Consider the following 22,188-nt stretch of genomic DNA (forward strand, 5'->3'; position numbering starts at 1 on the left):
TCAGGAAATTTCTCCTCAGTTCTAAGTTGCTTCTCTCCTTGATTAGTTTCCACCCATTGCTTCTTGTTCTCAGGTGCCTTGGAGAATAGTTTGACTCCCTCTTCTTCATGGCAGCCCCTGAGATATTGGAAGACTGCTATCATGTCTCCCCCTAGTCCTTCTTTTCATTAAACTAGACATACCCAGTTCCTGCAACCGTTCTTCATATGGTTTTCCCTCCAGTCCTCTAATCATCTTTGTTGCTCTTCTCTGCGTTCTTTTTTAATCCCATTCCGTTTTAAATTGTATTTTATCAAATTCCATTTTATATTGCTTTTTATCAAATTTTAGTCATAATTTGTTTCTGGAACTTTATACTTTGATATGGCCCAAGGTCTAATCAATAAAGACTCAATTAAAAAATGGAGTGGGGAGACAGAAGGGAATTCTGTCTAAGAATCCCATTGGCTTCGTTCCCACGAATTCCTCGGTTTTCCCACCAGGGTTGAGTTTTGTGAACCGTTTCCCCACTTTTACTGTGTGAAAAAATATTCCGTCTCCTGCTTCTCTGCCCCCCCCCCTCTGTCAAAGGGCACACAAACAAAACGCCTTCCCACCCTCGCCTCCCAACACAATGCCCTCAGGAACCGATGAGAAAGGTTAAGATAAAAATCTTAGGCATTAAAAAGCAAAGACGCCTAGCTTTCCTCACCCACCCACCCACCCACCCCTGACCCGATTGGCAGAATCTTTCCACCTCTGCTGGGGTTGGGAGTTGTTTACAACATCCTCTAATTTTTCATCCCAAACCAGGGGAATCATAAGATGCCCAGCTAGGAGGAACCAGAAGGAGAAGGCTTGGGACTGGCAATGGGCTGAGTCCTACTGCATTGTTTCGCCTTCAGAACTTCCAGGGGAAAAGGCAAAAATGATTTCTCCCTTCCCTCCACGAGGATTAAAAAATAAATCTCGTTCGAATGCAGCTCACCAACGGGCCGTCCTGTAAAGATGTCGATAACGAAACCAGGCGTTTGACTTCCACAGAGACTTGAAAACTCATCTAAAATGATTTAAAAAATGGCAGCAGATATAAGGTTGTTCTGTTATTGGAGAGATACAGGTTGATAGATGGAAGAGTATAATTCAAAATTAGCTAAACTTAGTTAAATCCATTGGTAATAGGTATAGTTAAATAAAAATTGATAATGATAGTAATGTATACAATGTTGAGTTGATATGACAAGTAATAATTGGACATGAGAAGGGAAGGTTAGAAATATTTTTGGATTATATATAAAGATTATTAATAACAATAATAATTATCATAAAAAATCAAAACTATATATACAGTTAAATTTTAACTAATATGGGGGAAATGCTATGATATAGGATATAATTAATAAAGAAAGGATAATGATAATAAATTATATACATGGAGGATTAGAAATCTTTGGTATTAAATATTATGGATGTTTAGCTAAAACAGGATATGAGGACTTAATGTTAATGGAGGATTTTATAAATAAGTAAATGAAATGCCAGCATGCGGTTATGGATTGAATCTTGGTATATTTAAGGATGAAGGGTGTTTAAATAACTGTAGTCAAATAAAAGTGGAGGTATGATGATGTTAATATAGTAAATATTTGAGTTAAGACATTTGAATTAATATGAATTATATTTGATGACAGTGGAAGAGATGCACAAAAGCTTTTTGCAACCAGCTGATATACTTTTTACAACATGTTTGTTTTGGAAATAAATAAATAAATAATTTATTTAAAAAATAAAATAAAATGATAAAAAAAAAGAGAGGGGAAGAACTCCATGTGAATGTATATATATATAAAGAAATTCAATGAAATAACAATGCTCCCTCTCCAGCCAACTCTTACTTCTCAAAGGCATCTATTTATTGTCTGTATAATAAAATCGTTATTCGGTTCCTGCTCTGCAATATCTTTTTTTTTTTTAAGAGACCAATATGCCCAGTACGAACCAGTGCTTGGGATGGGGCATTGTTCGCAAGGCCTGTTCCAGGCACGTCCAATGTTGTAAGAACAGCAGCACATTTTTTTGGTCATGTTAAACAGCAGCTCCCCATCGCAGGTTTGATTGTCAACATTGTAGTTCCTGTAGCAGAGGCTTCTCCTCACATCTGCAACAAGGGAGAAGCATATTAGTGGCCTGGCACCAGGTCCATCCTCCTCATCATCAATCCTCATCACCACAAAGTCTCTTATCCTGCTGCCTGCCTGCCTGCCTTTTTCTTTCTTTTTCTTTTCTTCCTTTCTCTTTCTTTCTTTTCTTCCTTCCTGCTTTCCTTTTTCTCTCTCTCTCTCTTTCTTTCTTTCCTTCCTCCCTCTTTCCTTTCCTTCCTTCCTTCTTTTCTCTTTCTTTCCTTCCTCTTTTTCTTTCTTTCTTTCCTGCTTTCCTTTTTCTCTTTCTTTCCTCCCTCCCTCTTTCCTTCTTTCTTTTTTCTTTCCTTCTCTTCTCTTTCCTTCCTTCCTCTTTCTTTCCTTCCTTCCTCTTTCTTTCCTTTCTTTCCTTCCTTCTTCCTTCTTCCTCCTTCTTTCTTTGCTTCCTGCTTTCCTTCCCTTTCTTTCTTTCCTCCCCCTTTCATTCTTTCCTTTCTTTCCTTCCTTCCTTCTTTCCTGTTTCATTTCTTCCTCTTTATTTCCTTCCTTCCTCTTTTTTTCTTTTTTTCTTTCTTTCTTTTCTTCCTTCCTCTTACTTTCCTTTTCTTTCCTCCCTTCCTCTTTTTATTTCTTTTTCTTTCTTTCCTTTCTCTTTCTTTCTTTCCTTCCTTCCTCCCTCACTCATGAAAGGGGACCACGTGACCTGGGACATGGCAACCGACATAGATATGAGTCAGTGGTCAAGCATCCAAGTGTAAATCACGTGACCACCGGGATGCTGCAATGGTCACAAGTGTGAAAAGTGATCCCAAGTCATTTTTCCCCCAGTGCTGTTGTAACTTTAAACGGTCACTAAATGAACTGTTGTAAGTCGAGGACTCTTGGGATACAATCTGCTGAGGAAGATCCTTTATGCAACCTCTCCCACCCAGCCCTGCACTTCCCATGCAACCAAAGGCAAAAAACCCACACAGAACAATGTTCTTCCATAATTGCAGTTGGCTTAATTTCAGGACGCTGTATGCAGAATTAATTTTTAGGAAAAGGACGGATGGCGTTGGTACTCCAGTTTTCTTTTTCCAACATCAAGAATCTTGGTTGTGTTGTGGCCCGCCAGTGACCAGCAGATCTGGCAGCAGATTCGGACAGTGAGGAGGTTGGGGAGGAACCTGGGCCAGTCCTGGAGTCTGGGGAAGGCTCTGATGAGGGCTTTGTGTCGGAGGCAGAGAGGGGGCCAGAGCCGTATGCCAGTTATCAGCTGCCTTCAGAGTCAGACATCAGTGAGGCAGACAAACCGCTGGAGCCTGTTCCCAGTGTGCGCATGCGCAGAGTTGCCAGACAAAGAGAACAGCTAAAGAACAGGGGTCGACTTGGGAATAAGGCCACAGGTGGACGATGAATGCCCCCCCCACAGAGGAAATAAAAGAGGAGCGAAAGGGGAGTGGAGTTTGCAGGAGACGATTGTTGGCTTAATTGGTTCGTGATTCTCCGAGACTCCTTGCCAAGTTCTGCAGATATTGGCCAGTCAGCTCTCCAAGCCACATAAGGTCTAAATCCTCCCTCGAAAGACTTTGCTGGATGTGAATGAGCAGAATTCACAGCCAATTAATAAAAGTGGGTTTTGTTGGGACCAGGAGTTTGCTTCATGTTCTTGGGAAGCCTCGGTCAGAACAGGTTGAGCCTTCCTTTGGAGACAATCTTTATGAGTCAGTCCTATCTTTGAAGCCACCTCTTCTCTTTGACTCATTTTTCTGTTCAAGGGAAGCTGTTGCAATCCACTACTGTCAGGGCTGCAAATTTAACGACGACTGTAAAGTTACATCATCACTGATGGAAAAATGTGTTGCTTGCAGAACCATCCAAAATCCCACGAATGTCACTGGGTTTCCTAATCATGAAATGTGGAACATGTTCTCCAGGGGGCCTCAAAACCTTGGCAGAAGAACACAGGCGCAAGTGTGTCCGTCAGCCATTCCTTTCAAACCTTGCTCCATTTATGATTTCATATCCTTCTGGAAAAATATTGGAAGAGGATGCCACATGTTTTTTGGCTTAGCTTTGCTTCTGCATGTTGAGTTCATTTGAGTTTGGAATTTCAAAAAAAAAAAAAATAAGCAGAAAGGGTAAGGCTGAAACAACATGCCCTGAATCGAAAGGTAAATCCTGAAATAACAAAGGTTTTGTATCTTGAATGAATTCCTTTCTACCTATGCACCACATCTCAGTGACAAAATTAGGGAACTTAACTCTTCCTAGGGGGCTGGAGGAGACTCCTGTGAGTCCCTTGGACTGCACGGGAATCAAACCGGTCAGTCCTAGTGGAGATCAACCCTGACTGCTCTTTAGAAGGGCGGATCCTGAAGATGGAAACTCTAATACTTTGGCCACCTAATGAGAAGGAAGGATTCCCTGGAGAAGAGCCTCATGCTGGGAAAAATTGAGGGCAAAAGAAGAAGGGGACGGCAGAGAATGTGATGGCTGGATGGAGTCACCCAAGCAGTCGGCGTTAGCTTAAATGGACTTCAGAGGATAGGACAGGAAGCCTGGATGAAGGTTGTCCATGGGGTCACGATGGGTTGGACATGACTTCGCAACTAACAACAACAATTCTTCTTAGAACCAAGAACATTATTCACTGCACCCAACTAAGCCACAAAAGATTGCCCAGTTCTACTGAAAATTACCAGATGATTCTGATGATGCTACATTAATAACCATGATATAAGCTGGGAGAGAGCCTTTGTTTTCTTTTTAAATAGATATAGAAAACAAGGTCCATTATTTGCATTTTAATTTCTCTCATGAGAATTACAGATAATCCTTGACTGACCCACTGTTCATTTAGCAAAGTTCACAATGGCCCTTCAAAAGATGACTTAAACCGGTCCACATACTTATGACTGTGGCAGCATCCTGGGGTCAACGTGATCCCTGTCTGTGACCTTGGCTTCCAACAAGCAAAGTCAAGGGGGAAGTGGATTTGCTTAATGACCATCTAATTCACTTAACAACCATGGCAAAAGAGTCATAAAGTCAGGCACGATTCACTTAATCTTGCGCAGCAATGAAGTCAGGCCCCCAATGGCTTAAGTCAAGGATTTGGTTGACAAGTCAACCTGTTCTAGAGATCCCATTGGAAACTGTCTACTCCTTGCTAGCACTGATGACGTTAGCTAGTTTGTGTAATGAAACGTCTGCAAGAAAACAAGCACGCTCAGAGAGCACCAAGGAGCCCTCAAGCAGCCTACTCCATTGACTGCGCTTCCTTAATGCAAGGACTTTCCTGAGTTACACAAGATGCAATTTCCACCAAAAGAAAATACGCCATCAGAGTTAGATATATTCAGAAAAAAATTGGCCTGCGCAGATAGGCTCACTCTTGAACTAAAAAAATAAAGGGGAATCGGAATACTTTGAAGCATGGAACAGACTTTATCATTGGTATAAGACAAGGTGACAAGACTGGAACAAACTGTAAATAATGTGATTGGACAGAAGGGTAGATTAAGTAGGCTTATAGTTAATGGATGAGATTATTTTTATATAATGTGATTGTGTGGTCACTCCGACTTCGTGGTACTGCACTGTTTTAATGTAAAAACAAATATATATATATATATATATATATATATATATATATATATATATATATATATATATATATATATATATATATATATATATATATATATATATATATATAATTTGTGCTGATAAATAAATAAATAAAGGGAGACTAGTATAGATCTATTTCAAGCTATTTAGCTCTCATCTCATTTAGTTCAAATCCCAGTAAGGGTATGGCTAGCTGATGAGAGCTAAATAGCTTGAAATAGATCTATACTAGTCTCCCTTTATTTATTTATTTATCAGCACAAATACAACAAAATGTAACAAAAAGGCAACAGTAAAAATATTGGGTTTCTGCCTGGATGGTCTCTTGTGACGAGCCGAAGGACCATATTTGGGCATACCGGGGGTTGTAAAATCTCAATATCTCTCTCCCTCCCCCTCCCTCCCTCCCTCCCTCCCTCCCTATCTATCTATCTATCTATCTATCTATCTATCTATCTATCTATCTATCTATCTATCTATCTATCTATCTATATATATATATATATATATATATATAAAGTCACAACCCCTGGTATGCCCAAATATATATATATATATATCAGCTGGCTTCAGCTGATAACGGATAAGAGCCTGTGGCCTAATGGCTAAGATCTCTGCCTGGTGTGCCTAGTATGCCATATAGCCCAGGTTCAAATCCCAGTAAGGGTATGGCTAGCTGATGAGAGCTAAATAGCTTGAAATAGATCTATACTAGTCTCCCTTTATTTATTTATCAGCACAAATAAACACACACACACACACACACACACACACACACATATATATATCAACAAGATGCGATTTTCACACATTTGACTTTACAAAACACAGGTGCTGCCCTGATTGCATCTTTGTACACACACAAACATGGCAGCCAGCAATTTGCATGTGCACAAAAATGGTGCCCAAGAAATTTCCAACCTGCAAGAGTCCTTACCATAAATCCTGGAGTCAATTTTTCAGTCATTCTCACTATTTGGGGGATAAATGGCTGGATTCCTAAAACAACATGATTTTACCTGAGCTATGCGTAGATTAAAAAGAAACCTACCCAGCTTTCCTGCCTCTCTCTGCTCCAAAGAAAGTTAGGGAAGCAACATGATTCGTTCCAGAAGGATTTTGTTCCCTCCACTCTTTGATCAGATTAAATAAAAACAGCAAACAACTTCTTAATCTGGAAAAAGAAATAGAAGCAACCTTACCCATACAATTATTTCCACCGTTGACTTGCAGATAATCCGGAGGACAAATACAAGTGAAATTTCCAATGGTGTTGTAGCAGGTCCCAGGACCACAGATACCAATGTTGGCACATTCATCAACATCTGTAAGGAAAATACAAAACTGGTAGTTCAGACCAACAACGAAGGAAGGGAGGGTGGGAGGGAGGAATAGAGCATGAGGAAGGAAGGAAGGAAGGAAAGAATGAGGGAAGGGGGAGGGAGGGAGGAATAGAGCATGAGGAAGGTAGGAAGGAGAAAAGAGATGAATGGATGAATAAATGGATAGATGGGCAAAGGAAGGGAGGGAGGAATAGAGCATGAGGAAGAAAGGAAAGGAGGAAGGAAGGAAAGAAAGAAGGAAGGGGGAGGGAAGAATAGATCATGAGGAAGGAAGAAAGGAAGGAATGAAGGAAAGAAGGAAGGAGGAGGGAGGAATAGAGCATGAGGGAGGGAGGGAGGAATAGAGTATGAAGAAGGAAGGAAGGAGAGAAGGGATGAATGGATGAATGAATGGATAGATGGACAAAGGAAGCCTCCCATCGTCCAGTACGATCCCACAGAGTTGGCCTCCTCAGGGTGCCATCAGCCAGACAGTGTCGGCTAGCAACCCCCAGGGGGAGAGCCTTCTCTGTGGGAGCACCTTCCCTCTGGAATGAGCTGCCCCCGGAGCTTCATATAATCCCCGACCTCCGGTCCTTCCAATGCTCCCTAAAAAGTTGGCTTTTCCGGCAAGCCAGCATAGCCTGAACAAAACAAAATAAATTATTGATCACTGTTAATTTTAATTTGATTTTTTTAAAAATGTCATTGCCAATTTTAATTGGGTTTGGGATATTCTATTTAATTTTTTTAAAACTTTTGTATTATGTGTTTCTTTTAGCAATAGCAATAGCAGTTAGACTTATATACCGCTTCATAGGGCTTTCAGCCCTCTCTAAGCGGTTTACAGAGCCAGCATATCGCCCCCAACAATCCGGGTCCTCATTTTACCCACCTCGGAAGGATGGAAGGCTGAGTCAACCTTGAGCTGGTGAGATTTGAACCGCCGAACTGCAGAACTGCAGTCAGCTGAAGTAGCCTGCAGTGCTGCATTTAACCACTGTGCCACCTCGGCTCTTTTAATGTTGTATGCCACCCTGAGTCCTTGGGAGAAGGGCGGCATATAAATCTAATAAACCTAAACCTAAGAAAGGGAGGGAGGGAGGAATAGAGCATGAGGAAGAAAGGAAGGGAAGGAGGAAGGAAGGAAGGGAAGGAGGAATAGAGCATGAGGGAGGGAGGGAGGGAGGGAGGGATACACAACACATTTGTGATTCACTGACCATCACATACTCGTGTATCTTCATTCAAATAGTACCCAGATGGACACAGGCACTGAAAGCTACCAAATGTATTGATGCATTTTCCTCCTTGACAAAGTCCAGGCAGTTCTTGACACTCATCAATATCTGTCCAGATAAAATAAGACACAGCATTTTGTTAGAACCTCAAACCAATAAAGCTTGACTAAGAACAATTGATGTAATAGTAGGGTGTCGAGAGAAGGAACACACAAAGCAGGCTCACCTTCCAAAATGACTGTAATAGGATTGGGTCGAAATCCTTCTCCTCCTGGACATAACCGCTTGTAATCAGCTGAAAGGGGAAACCAACATTATTAATCCGGCATTTTTGCTTTGCAAGAAAAGTTAGACCCATGTTGTGGCCCGCGGACAGAGTGAGGCAGAGGAACAGCTGGAGCCTGTTCCCAGTGTGCGCATGCACAGAGCTGCCAGAAGAAAAGAACAGCTCAGAAATCAGGGTCGACTTGGGAGTAAAGCCACAGGTGGGCGGTGAATGGCCCCTCCCATAGGAAATAAAAGAGAAGCGAAAAAAGGGGAGTGGGCTTTTACAGGAAACAATTTGTTCGCTGGTTCATTCGTTTCAAGAGTGTGAAGATCTGTCCGTGAATCTCAGAGACTCTGTGCCCAGTCTTTCCTTGCACAGTACCTCATTTGGAAAATATTTACATGGCAGCTTTCCAAGATAGATGAGGTCTGTAGTCCCAAATATTCCTTTGAAAGACTGTTTGCCAGGCCTTGCTGAATGTGAATGAAAGGAATCCACATTCGTTTAATAAAAAGGGTTTTGTAGGGACCAGAAATCTGCCACGTGCTTTTGGGGGAAGCCTAGGTCAGAACAAGCCATTACAATCTTTTTCTCCTTTCTGCATGCTTCTTCCAATCCCAAACCCTTCAAATCGAAGATTCCCTGAATGAAAACAAGTATTTCCCCCATATAACACATTCACTAGATAGGCACACATCCTCAGTTCAATTTACTTCATGCTCCCAAATTAAATTTGCCATTCTTATTTTCAAATGCATTTTTTTTTAAAGTCAACATTGTAGGAGATGACCAAGCTGAGCTCAAGGGAGGGGACAAACGTATCATTAGCCTCAAGTCCCTTTGTGCCCACAAGATATCTAAATCAAGTCCTCCTTGAATTCCATTGACTCTTATCTACCACCAATTTGTTTGACCGTTAGTAGTTCAGATTTTTATAGAGAAGCATAGCATACAATCAACCTGTAGTCATTTGAACAACCTTGTTTCCCGATTTATTGTGCCTGATAGTTCTTCTATAAATAAACTACCTCCCTGTAATCCTGGTTATATTCTGTCTCTTAGGAAGCAAGCAGTTGAAAGCAAAAATCAGGCATAATTTTGCCCTTTTCCATCTCACTTACTTGAATTCACAGCTGGACACTGTTCACAAGGAATGCCCCAAGCTTTACCAAGGGAACAACAGCAAGAAGCCTTGGAAACCCCGATGCCAATTTCATTACTGCAAGCTGTATCACCATTATCTCCTCGAGGTTTAATTTCCAAATAACAGAAGCCAGAGCGTGTATCTAAAGTAGGAAAGTAGCACATGTTCAAACATCATCAATGGCAAATGTTTTAAATTACCAATTATCAGGTGTATGTATGTATGTATGTATGTATGTATGTATGTATGTATGTAGTGTCACAACCCCTGGTATGCCCAAATATGGCAGGAAGCAGGCTGCTTCCTTTCTCTGTCTATCGGCGTGTCACAAGAGACCATCACGACAGAAAGCCATTATTTTTACTGTTGCCTTTGTTACATTTGTGTTGCATTTGTGCTGATAAATAAATAAATAAAGGGAGACTAGTATAGATCTATTTCAAGCTATTTAGCTCTCATCAGCTAGCCATACCCTTACTGGGATTTGAACCTGTGCTGTATTACATATTAAGCAGTTGTGTTAACCACTAAGCCACAAGGTTCTCCTCCTTATCAGCTGAGCCAGGGAAGTAGGTATGTATTTAGTGTCACAACCCTTGGTATGCCCAAATATGGGAGGAAGCAGACTGCTTCCTTTCTCTGTCTATCGGCTCGTCACAAGAGACCATCACGACAGAAATTTATTTATTTATTTATTTATTTATTTATTTATCAGCACAAATGCAACACACACACACACGTATGTATGTATGTATGTATGTATGCATGTATGAAGAGCCGAGGTGGCACAGTGGTTAGGGTGCAGTACTGCAGGCCACTTCAGCTGACTGTTATCTGCAGTTCAGCGGTTCTAATCTCACCGGCTCAAGGTTGACTCAGCCTTCCATCCTTCCGAGGTGGGTGAAATGAGGACCCAGACTGTGGGGGCGATATGCTGACTCTGTAAACCGCTTAGAGAGGGCTGAAAGCCCTATGAAGCGGTATATAAGTCTAACTGCTATTGTATATAAAAGAAACAGACATTATGATATCCAGAACTTTTAAAATATATTGCTCACTGAGCTTTCGTTAGTCACTGCTAACATTGTCAGAATGTAAAAGCCATTAAAGAGATACCTGCCTTTATACAATGTTAATCAATTTGGCCCTTACGCACCTGATAGACCCATCCACCCGCTTCCCACCTGTGATTAGCTTTGTTGTTTTTACATCAAGCATGTTAATTGATGCTCCTATTCCTTCCTCCCTTATCGAACATAGCAGCTTACCACAACATTACTTACCAACGCAGCCAACATGAGTTGGGTTCAGTTCAAAATCTGGGGGACATTCACAGCTATAACTGCCTTCGGTGTTGAGGCAAGTGCCACTGATACACACCGTGGGATCTGCACATTCATTGATATCTGCGTAGTGGGGGAAAAAAGGCAACATTAACCTTCAAGTCAGCAAAAGACCCTAGTGCTCATTTAACAAGGACACTAAGCTAGCTAAACTCGCGTTATAATCCCAAGCGGAAATGTTCAGTGTAACTACTTTATGGATATTAGAGACTTTTAGAACAGCAAGCTTAATTTGACACTTGGTGAGTTTTACTTTCTTTGGATTTTAAAAAAAATGTAAAGAAAGTAAAGTAATATACAATAGGCAAAAAGCCAAAAATGGATTTTAAGAAAGTAAACATATCGGAGTTGGGTGACTGTAAGAAATACTAAAAAAAAAAAATAACTAGGAAAACTTACTTGGGAAGTGGCTGCAAGTGCCCAAGAAACATCTGGGCAATGCCCTATTTGGTCAAATTAACTAAATAACTAAAGTCCTACTAAAAGCCAAACTCCATTTTTTAAGGTTTCAGAAATGTATTTAAATGCAAAAGTCAACTTTAGCTGCTCAGCCATTTTTCCTGAAATAGTGGAAACTTGTTTTTGGTGGCTTATAGGAGCACTGATTATACCAAAGTTAAGACGGTTATTAAATTGGCCAAACTATTAAGTTACCTGTGCAGTTCCCACCACTTCTGTCCAGTTCATATCCTGTATTGCACTGACATCGGAAGAGGCCAGGAAGATTGTGACAAGTTCCCAAAACACAGAGGTTGGAGAGGGAGCACTCATCAATATCTGTCATGAGAGAGTTGAGAAGAAAGAGGAGAAGATGATTAAATTTTTGTCGACCGAAGGAAGAATTAAAAGCCACAGCATGAACATCTCTGGGATCATTTTCCTTTTATGAAAATGACAACATTAGCTGTGTTGGTTCAAACTTTGTGCACATGTGTACAACATCATCACACGGTGTTCTTCAAACCTTAGCAGCTTTAAGAGGGGTGGACTTCAACTCCAGAATTCTCCAGCTTTGCCGCCTGGGCTATTCTGGGAGTTGAAATCCATGCCTCTTAAAGTTGCCAAGGTTGAGAAACGTTGCCATAACACATATGCAAAAGACTGTGGGCTTAGGTCACCATGATGAAACACTGCTTCTTTCCTTCTACTTTCCCTGCTGACTCTGAAACGTAGAATTAAATCACCCCAAAATTAAAACCAAAAGCAGATGAATGCAAGGTTTCCTTCTTCATTAACTACATGTATAAATCTCCACAAATCCAATTACGGTGAAGCCCAATCCTCTCCTCTCCAGTGCCTTGTTCTCTTTCTCCCATTGACCTTTGCCTCTAACCGCCATAATTTTAATCTTCTTTAATTTTCTATGAGAAAGAGTGGTTTTTCTCCCATCCAAAGAATCTGAAGGAAATTAACTGATGCTCTGTGGGAGTACCAGGGAGTGTCTTACTCTTTAGTCTTCCCAAAGGCATCAGTTGTGCTGATGTCTCCACTTATTTCCCTTCTTGGAGACAGGGAGAATTAACAATTACATCTACATTTTCATAGACCCACCCAATATTCCCTTTTTGGTCATGACCAAATATTTTTGTTCAGATACAAGTTGGAGCATACGAGAGGATCACTCTTTACGGCCAACTGTTTATCTCAATATCATGCAACCCTTTTTTTCCCCTTCATGCTTTTACAAGAATTATTGTCTTGATATACATGACGTGCTATTATTCTTGGCAATCAAAACACAAAATTAACGTAACTGCTAAGATGAACAAGGCCAAAAGGGATACTCAATTACAGCATCTCTGTAACTCTTTGCTCTCTTATTGTTTGCTCAAGGAAAAACCGCGGTTTCAGTATGGTTTTTAACAGTGGTGGGATTCTAAAATGTTAGCAACCGGTTCTCCGCCCGGTTGCTGGTGGGCATGGTTATAGTATGTGTGGCCTACTTGGCCATCTGCACCATGGTGGGCAGGGGAGTTTTCACCCTCCCCAGGCTCTGGAGGCTTCCAAGACTCCAGGAGGGCAAAACGGCCTCCCCTGGGCTCGGGAGGCCCTCCAGAAGCTGAAAACAGGCCCGTTTCCGGACTTCCGGTAGGCTCATTTTTCACCGGAGACTCTGGAGGCTTCCCTGAGCCTCCAGGAGGGCAAAAACAGCCTTCCTTGGGTTCAGGAGACCCTCCGGAAGCCGGAAACAGGCCTGTTTTCAGACTTCCGGAAGGTCCGATTTTTGCCCTCCTAGACCCTCCGCACGGCCCCTGCATTTACCTGGAATCCAAAAGGGGCCATGTGGAGACTCCTGGGAGGGACAGGTTGGTGTAGGAGGGGGTGTGGTGGGCAGAACCAGCGGGTCCTTCAAACCGGTTTGCCCAAACCGGTGCGAACCGGCTCAATCCCACTACTGATTTTTAACTGTATTTTAATCTGTGAAGTTTTAATGTTTTTAATTTTGTTACTTGTTTTATAACTTGTAAGCTGTTCAAAGTCACAGCATAGGATAGATTGGCAGCATAAAAATGTTAAAATTAAAAAAGACAGCATCTACATTTTGGGAGATTGAGAGTATGGCAAAGGAGTGAACTATGGGGGTTCACTATAGCTACCTTCTGCTTTTCAACCTCTATTCCAGGGGTCTCCACATTGACCACTTTAAAACTTGTGGATTTCAACTCCCAGAATTCTCAACCAGCATGGCTGGCCCAAGGAATACTGGGAGTTGAGGTCCACAAATCTTAATGTGGCCAAGGTTGGATGGCTGAGGAATTCTGGGAGCTGAAGTCTCTATATCTTAAAGTAGCTAAGATTGGATGGCTGAGGAATTCTGGGAGCTGAAGTCCCCACATCTTAAAGTAGCTAAGGTTGGATGGCTGAGGAATTCTAGGAGTTGAAGTCTCTATATCTTAAAGTAGCTAAGGTTGGATGGCTGAGGAATTCTAGGAGTTGAAGTCTCTATATCTTAAAGTAGCTAAGGTTGGATGGCTGAGGAATTCTAGGAGTTGAAGTCCCCACATCTTAAAGTAACTAAGGTTGGATGGCTGAGGAATTCTGGGAGTTGAAGTCCCCACATCTTAAAGTAGCTAAGGTTGGATGGCTGAGGAATTCTGGGAGTTGAAGTCCCCACATCTTAAAGTGACTACGGTTGGAGACCCCTGCGGATCTCCAACTGCCAATCTTGGCAATCTGCAATATTTTCTAAGGCAGGATGTCTCTTGTATGGATGCATGATAGGAAGGTAGAAAGGATAGATCAAAAATTAAAATCTTCCTTCCAAGACAAAATCTTGACTTCGAACCTTAAGAAGGCAAACCAAGAAGGCTATTGTCTAAGTGAGATTATTTAACTGCTTCATTTACTCAATTACCTTCACAAGCTTTTCCATCGATGCTTGGCAAAAATCCCATATCACACTCACAACGGTAACCCCCAGGTGTGTTCAGGCACTGACCATTTCCACAGAGGTTGACATTTTCAGAACACTCATCAATATCTAAAAAGTGAAAAGAGTCCTTTTAGTTGAAAATGCATTCTATACCTTCCCTACCAGTTCGCAAATGTGAGCAGACGTGCACTCGCTTCGCTCACTCACGCCACCTCCATGCATACGCACAGCAGTGGTGGGTTCCGCATCCTGTTGCAACCGATACAGTTGCAACGGGGCCGGGCATCCTCCACATGAACTCAATGCACGCATGCATCCTACCCTCCAGTGACGCCTCCACAGTGCTCCAGCTCCTCGGCAAAGTGTCACACAGGCATTGTATGCGTCGTGCACGTGGGCGGAAGCACCAAAGAGTTTAAAGACAGGTAAGGACGATGGGCGGGAGAGTGGGCCCTCTGGAGCACCATACCGGAACGGTACACGGTGTTCCAGGCAGGACCGGTACGCCCGTACCGGGGCGAACCACCTACAACCCACCACTGATGCACATGCGCTTTTGATGAAAAAAAGGGCTAAATGGTGTGCCATAGAGCTGGGCAGGGGTGGCAAGGGCCACTGGCGATTTCCGCTACCGCTTCGGGCAAACCAGGGTGAACCGGTAGAATACCACTTCTGATTCTATCTCCTTGCAAACAACTAACTGGGGTTAAGAATTTCATATGAAATATACAGGTGGAGGAAGGATTGTTACTTATAAAGAAGTAAAACCACCTCCAATGACAAGTTGACACGTAGCAGAATATGGAATACTTTTATAAAAAAAATATAGCATGTTTTGTCTGTCTCTGAAAGTCAAAATAATTTGGAGCCAGAATTGGAAAATAAGAACTGTTACTATTATGCAAAACGTCATACATAACTCCAGTCATAGACATTTTGTTATCATGAATGTGTTACATAAAGAAAAACAGATCTTGTTTAAAATTTGGTGGGATATTTTATCTGCCAAAAAATGAAGAAGAAAAAAAAGCTTTAGGAAAATCCATGCTTCACATGCTCAAACTCCTGGGTTCAACATCAGTTTCTCTAGGATTGAGTTCTTTGCTTTGTTTTAAGATTAATGGCAACAGCTTTTAGACTTATATACCACCTTATAGTGCTTTACAGCACTCTCTGGGCAGTTTACAAATCAGCATATTGCCCCCCAACAATTGGGGTCCTCATTTTAACCACCTCAGAAAGATGGATGGCACAGCCAAACTTGAGTCGGTTAGGATCGAACTCAAGGCTGTGAGCAGAGTTTGCCTGCAATACTGCATTCTGTCAGAGTTTTGGCAACATACATACAGGAGCATAACACCACACAGCACACAGAGCCTTAGTACAATTAATAGTGGTTTGTATACAAAATATAAACAGACATGTACACGCAGAGATAAATCCCTTACCAGCTATGAACACAAGGAGAGAAAGTGAGATACACAGTGAGTGATAAACGCCCTTTAATACACACACACACACACACACATATATAGGAGGTCCACACAAGTATGTATGTATGTATGTATGTATGTATGTATGTATGTAGGTAGAGAGGGAGGGAGGGAGGGAGGGAGGGAGGGAGAGAGAGAGAGAGAGAGAGAGAGAGAGAGAGAGAGAGAGAGAGACACTTGTGTGGACCTCCCATCAGAGTGTTAAAAGGGCTATACTATAGCTGTAATGAATCAGCCTCATTGCATCAGCCACATTACATCAGCTTACCGATTACAGCTTACAACCTTTCATCAACTGGCAGCTATTAAATCCTCAGTACCTTGACACATTCTAACCACTGCACCATCAGGCAGGGCTTAGCATATTATGTGAAAATATTCTCTCTGAAACCTGGGAAAATATGTTATCCATTAAAGCATCAGATTCCCCTAAAAGCTCACCTGTACAGATCAATCCAGTCCCGGTATAGCCTTCTTTACATAAGCAACGATATGATCCCGCCGTGTTCTTGCAATCAGCATGTGGGCTACACTGGTGTGTGCCGTTGGAACATTCATCCAGATCTGGAGAGGACAAAAACCAGCATTAATGAGAGAAACATTCTCAGTTATCTGTGCAAAGATCATGTGTGCACAAGATTAAAAAGAAAAACTCTAGTAGCGCAGATAACCCTCGACTTACAACTTTATAACAAATGTGTGTGTGTGTGCGCATGCGCGTGCATGTGTGCATGTGTGTGTTCCAGCATAACTCTGGAACACCTCGAGCAATTTCAACCAAACTTGGTACACAGATGACTTACTCTCTGGAAAAAAATACTGTGGGGGTAAGACACCCCTAACACCTCTTGGAGTTTTGTTAAGATGCAGCCTGTTGTGCCTTTAAATGGCTTCTACTGTATGGGGCAGTGGAGTTGCCATGGTAACGGCTTCACAGTACTCCACAAGGGGTCTCCCTCTGGTAAGGGGGAAAATCCAACATTAGAAATTACGTTTGGTCCGGACATTTTCCCCCTATAAATCAATACCCGGGCAACGCCTGGTTATTGGCTAGTTATAAATAAAAACTGGACTGAATTCCTTTGGTTCTCGAAAGCAAAGTAGAAATAAGTTTAGATTTCTAAAAAAAGGATAAAATGATTATTTTAAAAACATTTGGGCAACGATACAAGAAACCTGAGGAAGGATGACTTCCTTTTCTACACATTTTCAAGAAAACGTTAAGTAAACATCTGTAAAAGGCAACATCGATGTGTGTTTTTGATACCCAGATTTGGCTTTGATGCTTAAAAGAGTCGCTTTCAGATGACAAACATATCCTTTATTCCATGGGAAAGGGATGTAAGTCTAAGTTGTTTAATGACAATTTATTTCACTATTGAGTTGCAGGCTGATTCAGATCGTCTGTTGGGTATGGGTGTGGGGTGTGCGGATGTGTGTAAGGAAGGAAGAGGGAGGAAGAGTTGTCCAAACTCACCTGTACACTTGATCCCATCTCCTAGCCAGCCTGGTTTGCAGCCACATTTAAAGCTACCAGCTGTGTTTGTGCAAATAGCGTTCCGGTCACAGTTGTCAGCACCGATTTCACACTCATTTATATCTGCGGAAACAATGGACAAAAATGTCAACAGCAATGCACGTACGTTTCCTGCTTCATATAAATATCGCAGGGTCAAAGGCTCTCCCCCCCTTCACTTGATTTCTTGATTGTGTGGGAAGAAGAAGGCCAATTTGTGGGTACAAAGACAAGCCAAGGTTGTATCTAGAACAGGAAAGGAGATTCCTCTAAAGAATATGATATGTTCCATTGATTACACTGATATCCTGCCTTTCCTTCAAGGGCCCAAAGATGCATACATAGCACTCACAGCCTTCTGTTCTTCCCAAAGCAACCGCTCTATAAAATGAGTTGGACTAAATGGCGAAATGAACGCCTGCCCCAAAGGCATCCGGTGAGCTTTCATGGCTTTGGGTAGACTTGAAGCTGGCATTCCCCGGTATCAACCACCCTCCATTACACTACATTGGCTTTGACTGGCGCGCTGGTGATTTACCATTCCTGCAAGCTTGTTGGCATTCTTTCATTGAGTAGTATATTTAAATCCCTATTATCAGACAAATGGCGGCATGGTGGCTCAGCGGTTAAGACACTGGGTTTGTCGGCTGGAAAGCCGGCAGTCCAAGTTCAAGACCGGAGTGCCATGCGATGGGGTGAGCCAGTGATGGGATTCAAATAATTTAACAACCGGTTCTCTGCCCTAATGACCAGCTGGGTAGGCGGGGCTTAGTGGTCATGTGATCGTGTGGGCATGGCCAACTCAACCTCACTCAGGTTGATGGGCACTTGGCCTTAGCTGTTACAATGTAATAAGGGTTAACGGGAGAGGCAGTTTCTGTAAGCAGGGCAATCAAGATGAGGCTAGAAACAACACCAGGATGTTTCCTTCCTGCCTTCCTTACAGGATTAGCCCTGTAAGTGGAAAAAAACCAAAAGAAGATTTCTTCCAACAACCGGTTCTCTGAGCCTCTTAGAAAGTTAAGAACCGGTTCTCCCGGATAGGTGCGAACTGGCTGAATCCCACCACTGGGGTGAGCTCCCATCCTGCCCAACCTAGCAATTCAAAAGCATGCAAATGTGAGTAGTTCAATAGGTACCACTTCAGTGGGAAGGAAACAGCGCTCTGTGACCTCACGCTGGCCACATGACCACGGAAATGTCTTCGGGCCTTGTTGGCTCAATGGCCTTGAAATAGAGATGAGCACCACCTCTTTATCATCAGCAACTACTACCAGAGTAAAATCCATGAGGACTCCTTTACCTTTTACCTTTTACTATCAGGCAAATGCTAGGTGGCTATCCTAACATGTGTTGTGGCCCACCAGTGGAGTTGGCAACAGAGTCGGACAGTGAGGAGGTTGGGGAGGAGCATGGGCCAGTCCTGGAGGCTGGAGAAAGCTCAGATGAGGGCTCTGCGTCAGAGGCAGAAATGGGGCCGAGGCCGTCTGGCAGTGATCAGGTGCCTACGGAGCTAGACAGCAGTGAGGCAGAGGAACAACTGGAGACTGTTCCCAGTGTGCGCATGCACAGAGCTGCTAGAAGACGAGAACAACTAAGAAAGCAAGGTCGACTTAGGAGTAAAGCCACAAGTGGATGGTGAATGGCCCCTCCCATATGAAATAAAAGAGGAGTAAAAGAGGAGTGGGCTTTTGCAGGAACCAATTCGTTCGTTCGTTTCAGGAGTGTGAAAATCTGTCCATGAATCTCAGAGACTCTGTGCCAAGTCTTCTCTTGCACAGCACTTCGTTTGGAAAATATTTACGTGGCAGCTTTCCAAGCTAGATAAGGTCTGTGGTCATAACCACAGAGCCGAGGTGGCGCAGTGGTTAAATGCAGCACTGCAGGCTACTTCAGCTGACTGCAGTTCTGCAGTTCGGCTGTTCAAATCTCACCGGCTCAGGGTTGACTCAGCCTTCCATCCTTCCGAGGTGGGTAAAATGAGGACCCGGATTGTTGTTGGGGGTAATATGCTGACTCTGTAAAACGCTTAGAGAGGGCTGAAAGCTCTATGAAGCGGTATATAAGTCTAACTGCTATTGCTATTGCTATAACTTCACCTTTGAAAAACTGTTTACAGGGCCTTTGGTGAATGTGAATGAGAGGAATTCACATTTGTTTAATAAAAAGGGTTTTGTCGGGACCACGTATCTGCTTTGTGCTTTTGGGGGAAGCTTAGGTCAGAACAACACAGATATAAGCTGCCTGATATCATTAGAGAACTTTCACACAGTAACCACAATCTTGCACAGAACTGGTTGTTCATAATACTTCTGGTCTTATTTTACGATCCCCTGAGAATTCAAATGAAAGGATGAGATGACCTGATTCAGTGTTTCTCAACCTTGGCAACTTGAAGTCCTGTGGACTTCAACTCCCAGAATCCCCCAGCCAGCTGCTGGCTGGGGGATTCTGGGAGTTGAAGTCCACAGGACTTCAAGTCGCCAAGGTTGAGAAACATTGACCTGATTTCTCATCTCTGTCTTTCTCTGAAGGGAACAAGTGAAACCAAGAGGGGTGAAGGACACCCCTAAAAATGAAAGAAACTTGGCAGATCGCAACATGCCTTGTCCATCCCGCCATCTTGACAATTCCTCTTATTCAGCAGGCCTATTTTTATTGTGTACTGGTTTTGCCAAAGGGGTAAGAGGAATTTAAGAGTGGTTTTTTCTTCTTTCAAACGGCCAATTGGCTCTCTTGATTATTCCAATCCAAATAAAATCTTATTTCAACTCCCCAGCGTGACAAACAGAGACTCCTTTGTGGGCTGTCTGGTTCTCTGAGATCTCGGTACTATCTCTGCGAGTCTGCCGCTCAGCGTGACTGAAGATACCCCAAACTGACTCCAAATATGAGCCATATATTCACTGAATTAACTAAAGGCACCCCAAAAAAAGGGGGCGAGGGAGAATGGTGCCAAGACTATATAAACATTTTTTTCTATCGGTTCTTTCTCCGCCAATCTTGTTTTTCAACAAACCTCTCCTTTGAGAAGTTTGAAGCTATGGCTCGCCAAGGAAAGCAAAGATTCCAGTTTAAGGCCGTCCTTGCAGCCAAAGAGTTTTTCTTACTTCTTCTTACAACCAGAACAAATGTCTTCTTATCTATTTAAGCAACTTCCATTAAGATGATGCAAACAGTTTGCTCTGCTTTTCCTGCCACTTGTCATCACACGAAGAGGAGGTGTAATGGCCTGAATCACTATAGGTTTCAGTCCCAATTCCACCCGTTTTAAGAACGCTTAAAGGTGGGTCTACAAAACTGTGAGTTTGCACACTAGAGACATTTTAATCTTTAGAAAAAAATGAAGCCGATTGTATCATTTCCCCTGGGGAAACTCAACTGGGGAGAGGCAGCGTTTTCAGCAGAAAAAGATATCTCGGAGGGAAATTGAAAGAAACACCACACCTTCTTCATTTGCGGTCTTTTATTTGAGTCAGCAGTCAGCTGTGTTTTACTCAACCACAGGAGCAAAGATTCAACCTACAGAAAAGAATTGTACGCAAGCTGGGATCACTTGCTAGCCTTCCGGCAGCAACTATAAAGTGGTTTATACACACCCAGTGTTGGGATTCAGCCGGTTCGCACCTATCCGGGAGAACCGGTTGTTAACTTTCTAAGTAGTTCAGAGAACTGATTGTTGGAAGAAATCTCCTTTTGCTTTTCTCCACTTTGCAGGGCTAATCCTGTAAGGAAGGCAGGAAGGAAACATTCTGGTGTTGTTTCTAGCCCCATCTTGATTGCCCTGCTTACAGAAATTGCCTCTCCGGTTAACCCTTATTCCACTGTAACAGCTAAGGCAAAGCGCCCATCAACCTGAGTGACATTGAGTTGACCACGCCTACCCAGTCACATGACCACTGAGTCACGCCTACCCAACTGGTCATTAGGGCAGAGAACTGGTTGTTAAATTATTTGAATCCCATCTCTGCACACATCCCTGATGCCAAGTAGACTCCTAACATCACACTCATGAAGATGACCCACATACACACAGATCCTGTGGGCACAACAATTTAACTGGATAAAAGGAGGAGTTATCATGCAAATATTCCAACTTGCAGAATCTCCAGACAGGCTGCGGCTCTCAAGGTTAAAACCATTTTGGGTGAATTGCCTGAGGGAATAATTCTTTTCCCCACTTCTGAAACTTAGAAGTCTTAGGGAGGTTGTGCAAAAAAAAAATGAGACTTCTCTTAGTGTATTGCTTACATTTTGTTCCCCGGGCCACATGAGACTGGAATAAACAGAGAGCAAAGAGGAAGGAATAGGCAAATATGGAGAATGGTTGCTGGAATTGGGTATTCTAGTTTAATGAAAAGAAGGACTCGGGGTGACATGACAGCAGTATTGCAGTATTTGAGGGGCTGCCACAAAGAGCAGAGGTCAACCTATTTAGCAAAGGACCAGAAGGCAAGAAAAAGAAACAATGGGGTGAGAACTAATCAATGAGAGAAGCATCCTAAAACTAAGGACAAATTTCCCAAAAGTGAGAACTATTAATCAATTAATCAACTATTAATTATGAATGCTCCATCACTGGAGGTTTTCAAGAAGAGATTGGAGAACCATTTGTCTGAAACGGTGTAAGGTTTCCTGCCTGAGCAGGGGGTTGGACTAGAAGACCTCCAAGGTCCCTTCCAACTCTTTTATCCGGTTAAATCTCCCCATTCTAACCATGACAGTGTCAATCCTGCAGATATTGTTTCTGCACTGA

At 42.6% G+C, this 22,188-nt stretch overlaps 1 protein-coding gene across 1 annotated transcript in view; it reads right to left on the reverse strand.

Moving 5' to 3' along the window:
- The window catches only part of FBN1 (fibrillin 1), a 229,298-nt gene that overhangs the window by 86,042 nt on the left and 121,068 nt on the right, over positions 1-22,188 (reverse strand). Inside the window, exons 31-41 of the mRNA XM_032232926.1 lie at positions 17,394-17,516; positions 16,358-16,480; positions 14,406-14,531; positions 11,705-11,827; positions 10,991-11,113; positions 9,685-9,849; positions 8,522-8,590; positions 8,278-8,403; positions 6,935-7,057; positions 1,979-2,137; positions 968-1,039 (exon numbers count right to left, since the gene is read on the reverse strand). Coding sequence (XP_032088817.1) covers positions 968-1,039; positions 1,979-2,137; positions 6,935-7,057; positions 8,278-8,403; positions 8,522-8,590; positions 9,685-9,849; positions 10,991-11,113; positions 11,705-11,827; positions 14,406-14,531; positions 16,358-16,480; positions 17,394-17,516 — 1,332 coding nt within the window. The remainder of the gene's footprint in view (positions 1-967; positions 1,040-1,978; positions 2,138-6,934; positions 7,058-8,277; positions 8,404-8,521; positions 8,591-9,684; positions 9,850-10,990; positions 11,114-11,704; positions 11,828-14,405; positions 14,532-16,357; positions 16,481-17,393; positions 17,517-22,188) is intronic.

The sequence above is a fragment of the Thamnophis elegans genome, chromosome 16 (genome assembly GCF_009769535.1).
Source record: "Thamnophis elegans isolate rThaEle1 chromosome 16, rThaEle1.pri, whole genome shotgun sequence".
NCBI classification, from domain to species: domain Eukaryota; kingdom Metazoa; phylum Chordata; class Lepidosauria; order Squamata; family Colubridae; genus Thamnophis; species Thamnophis elegans.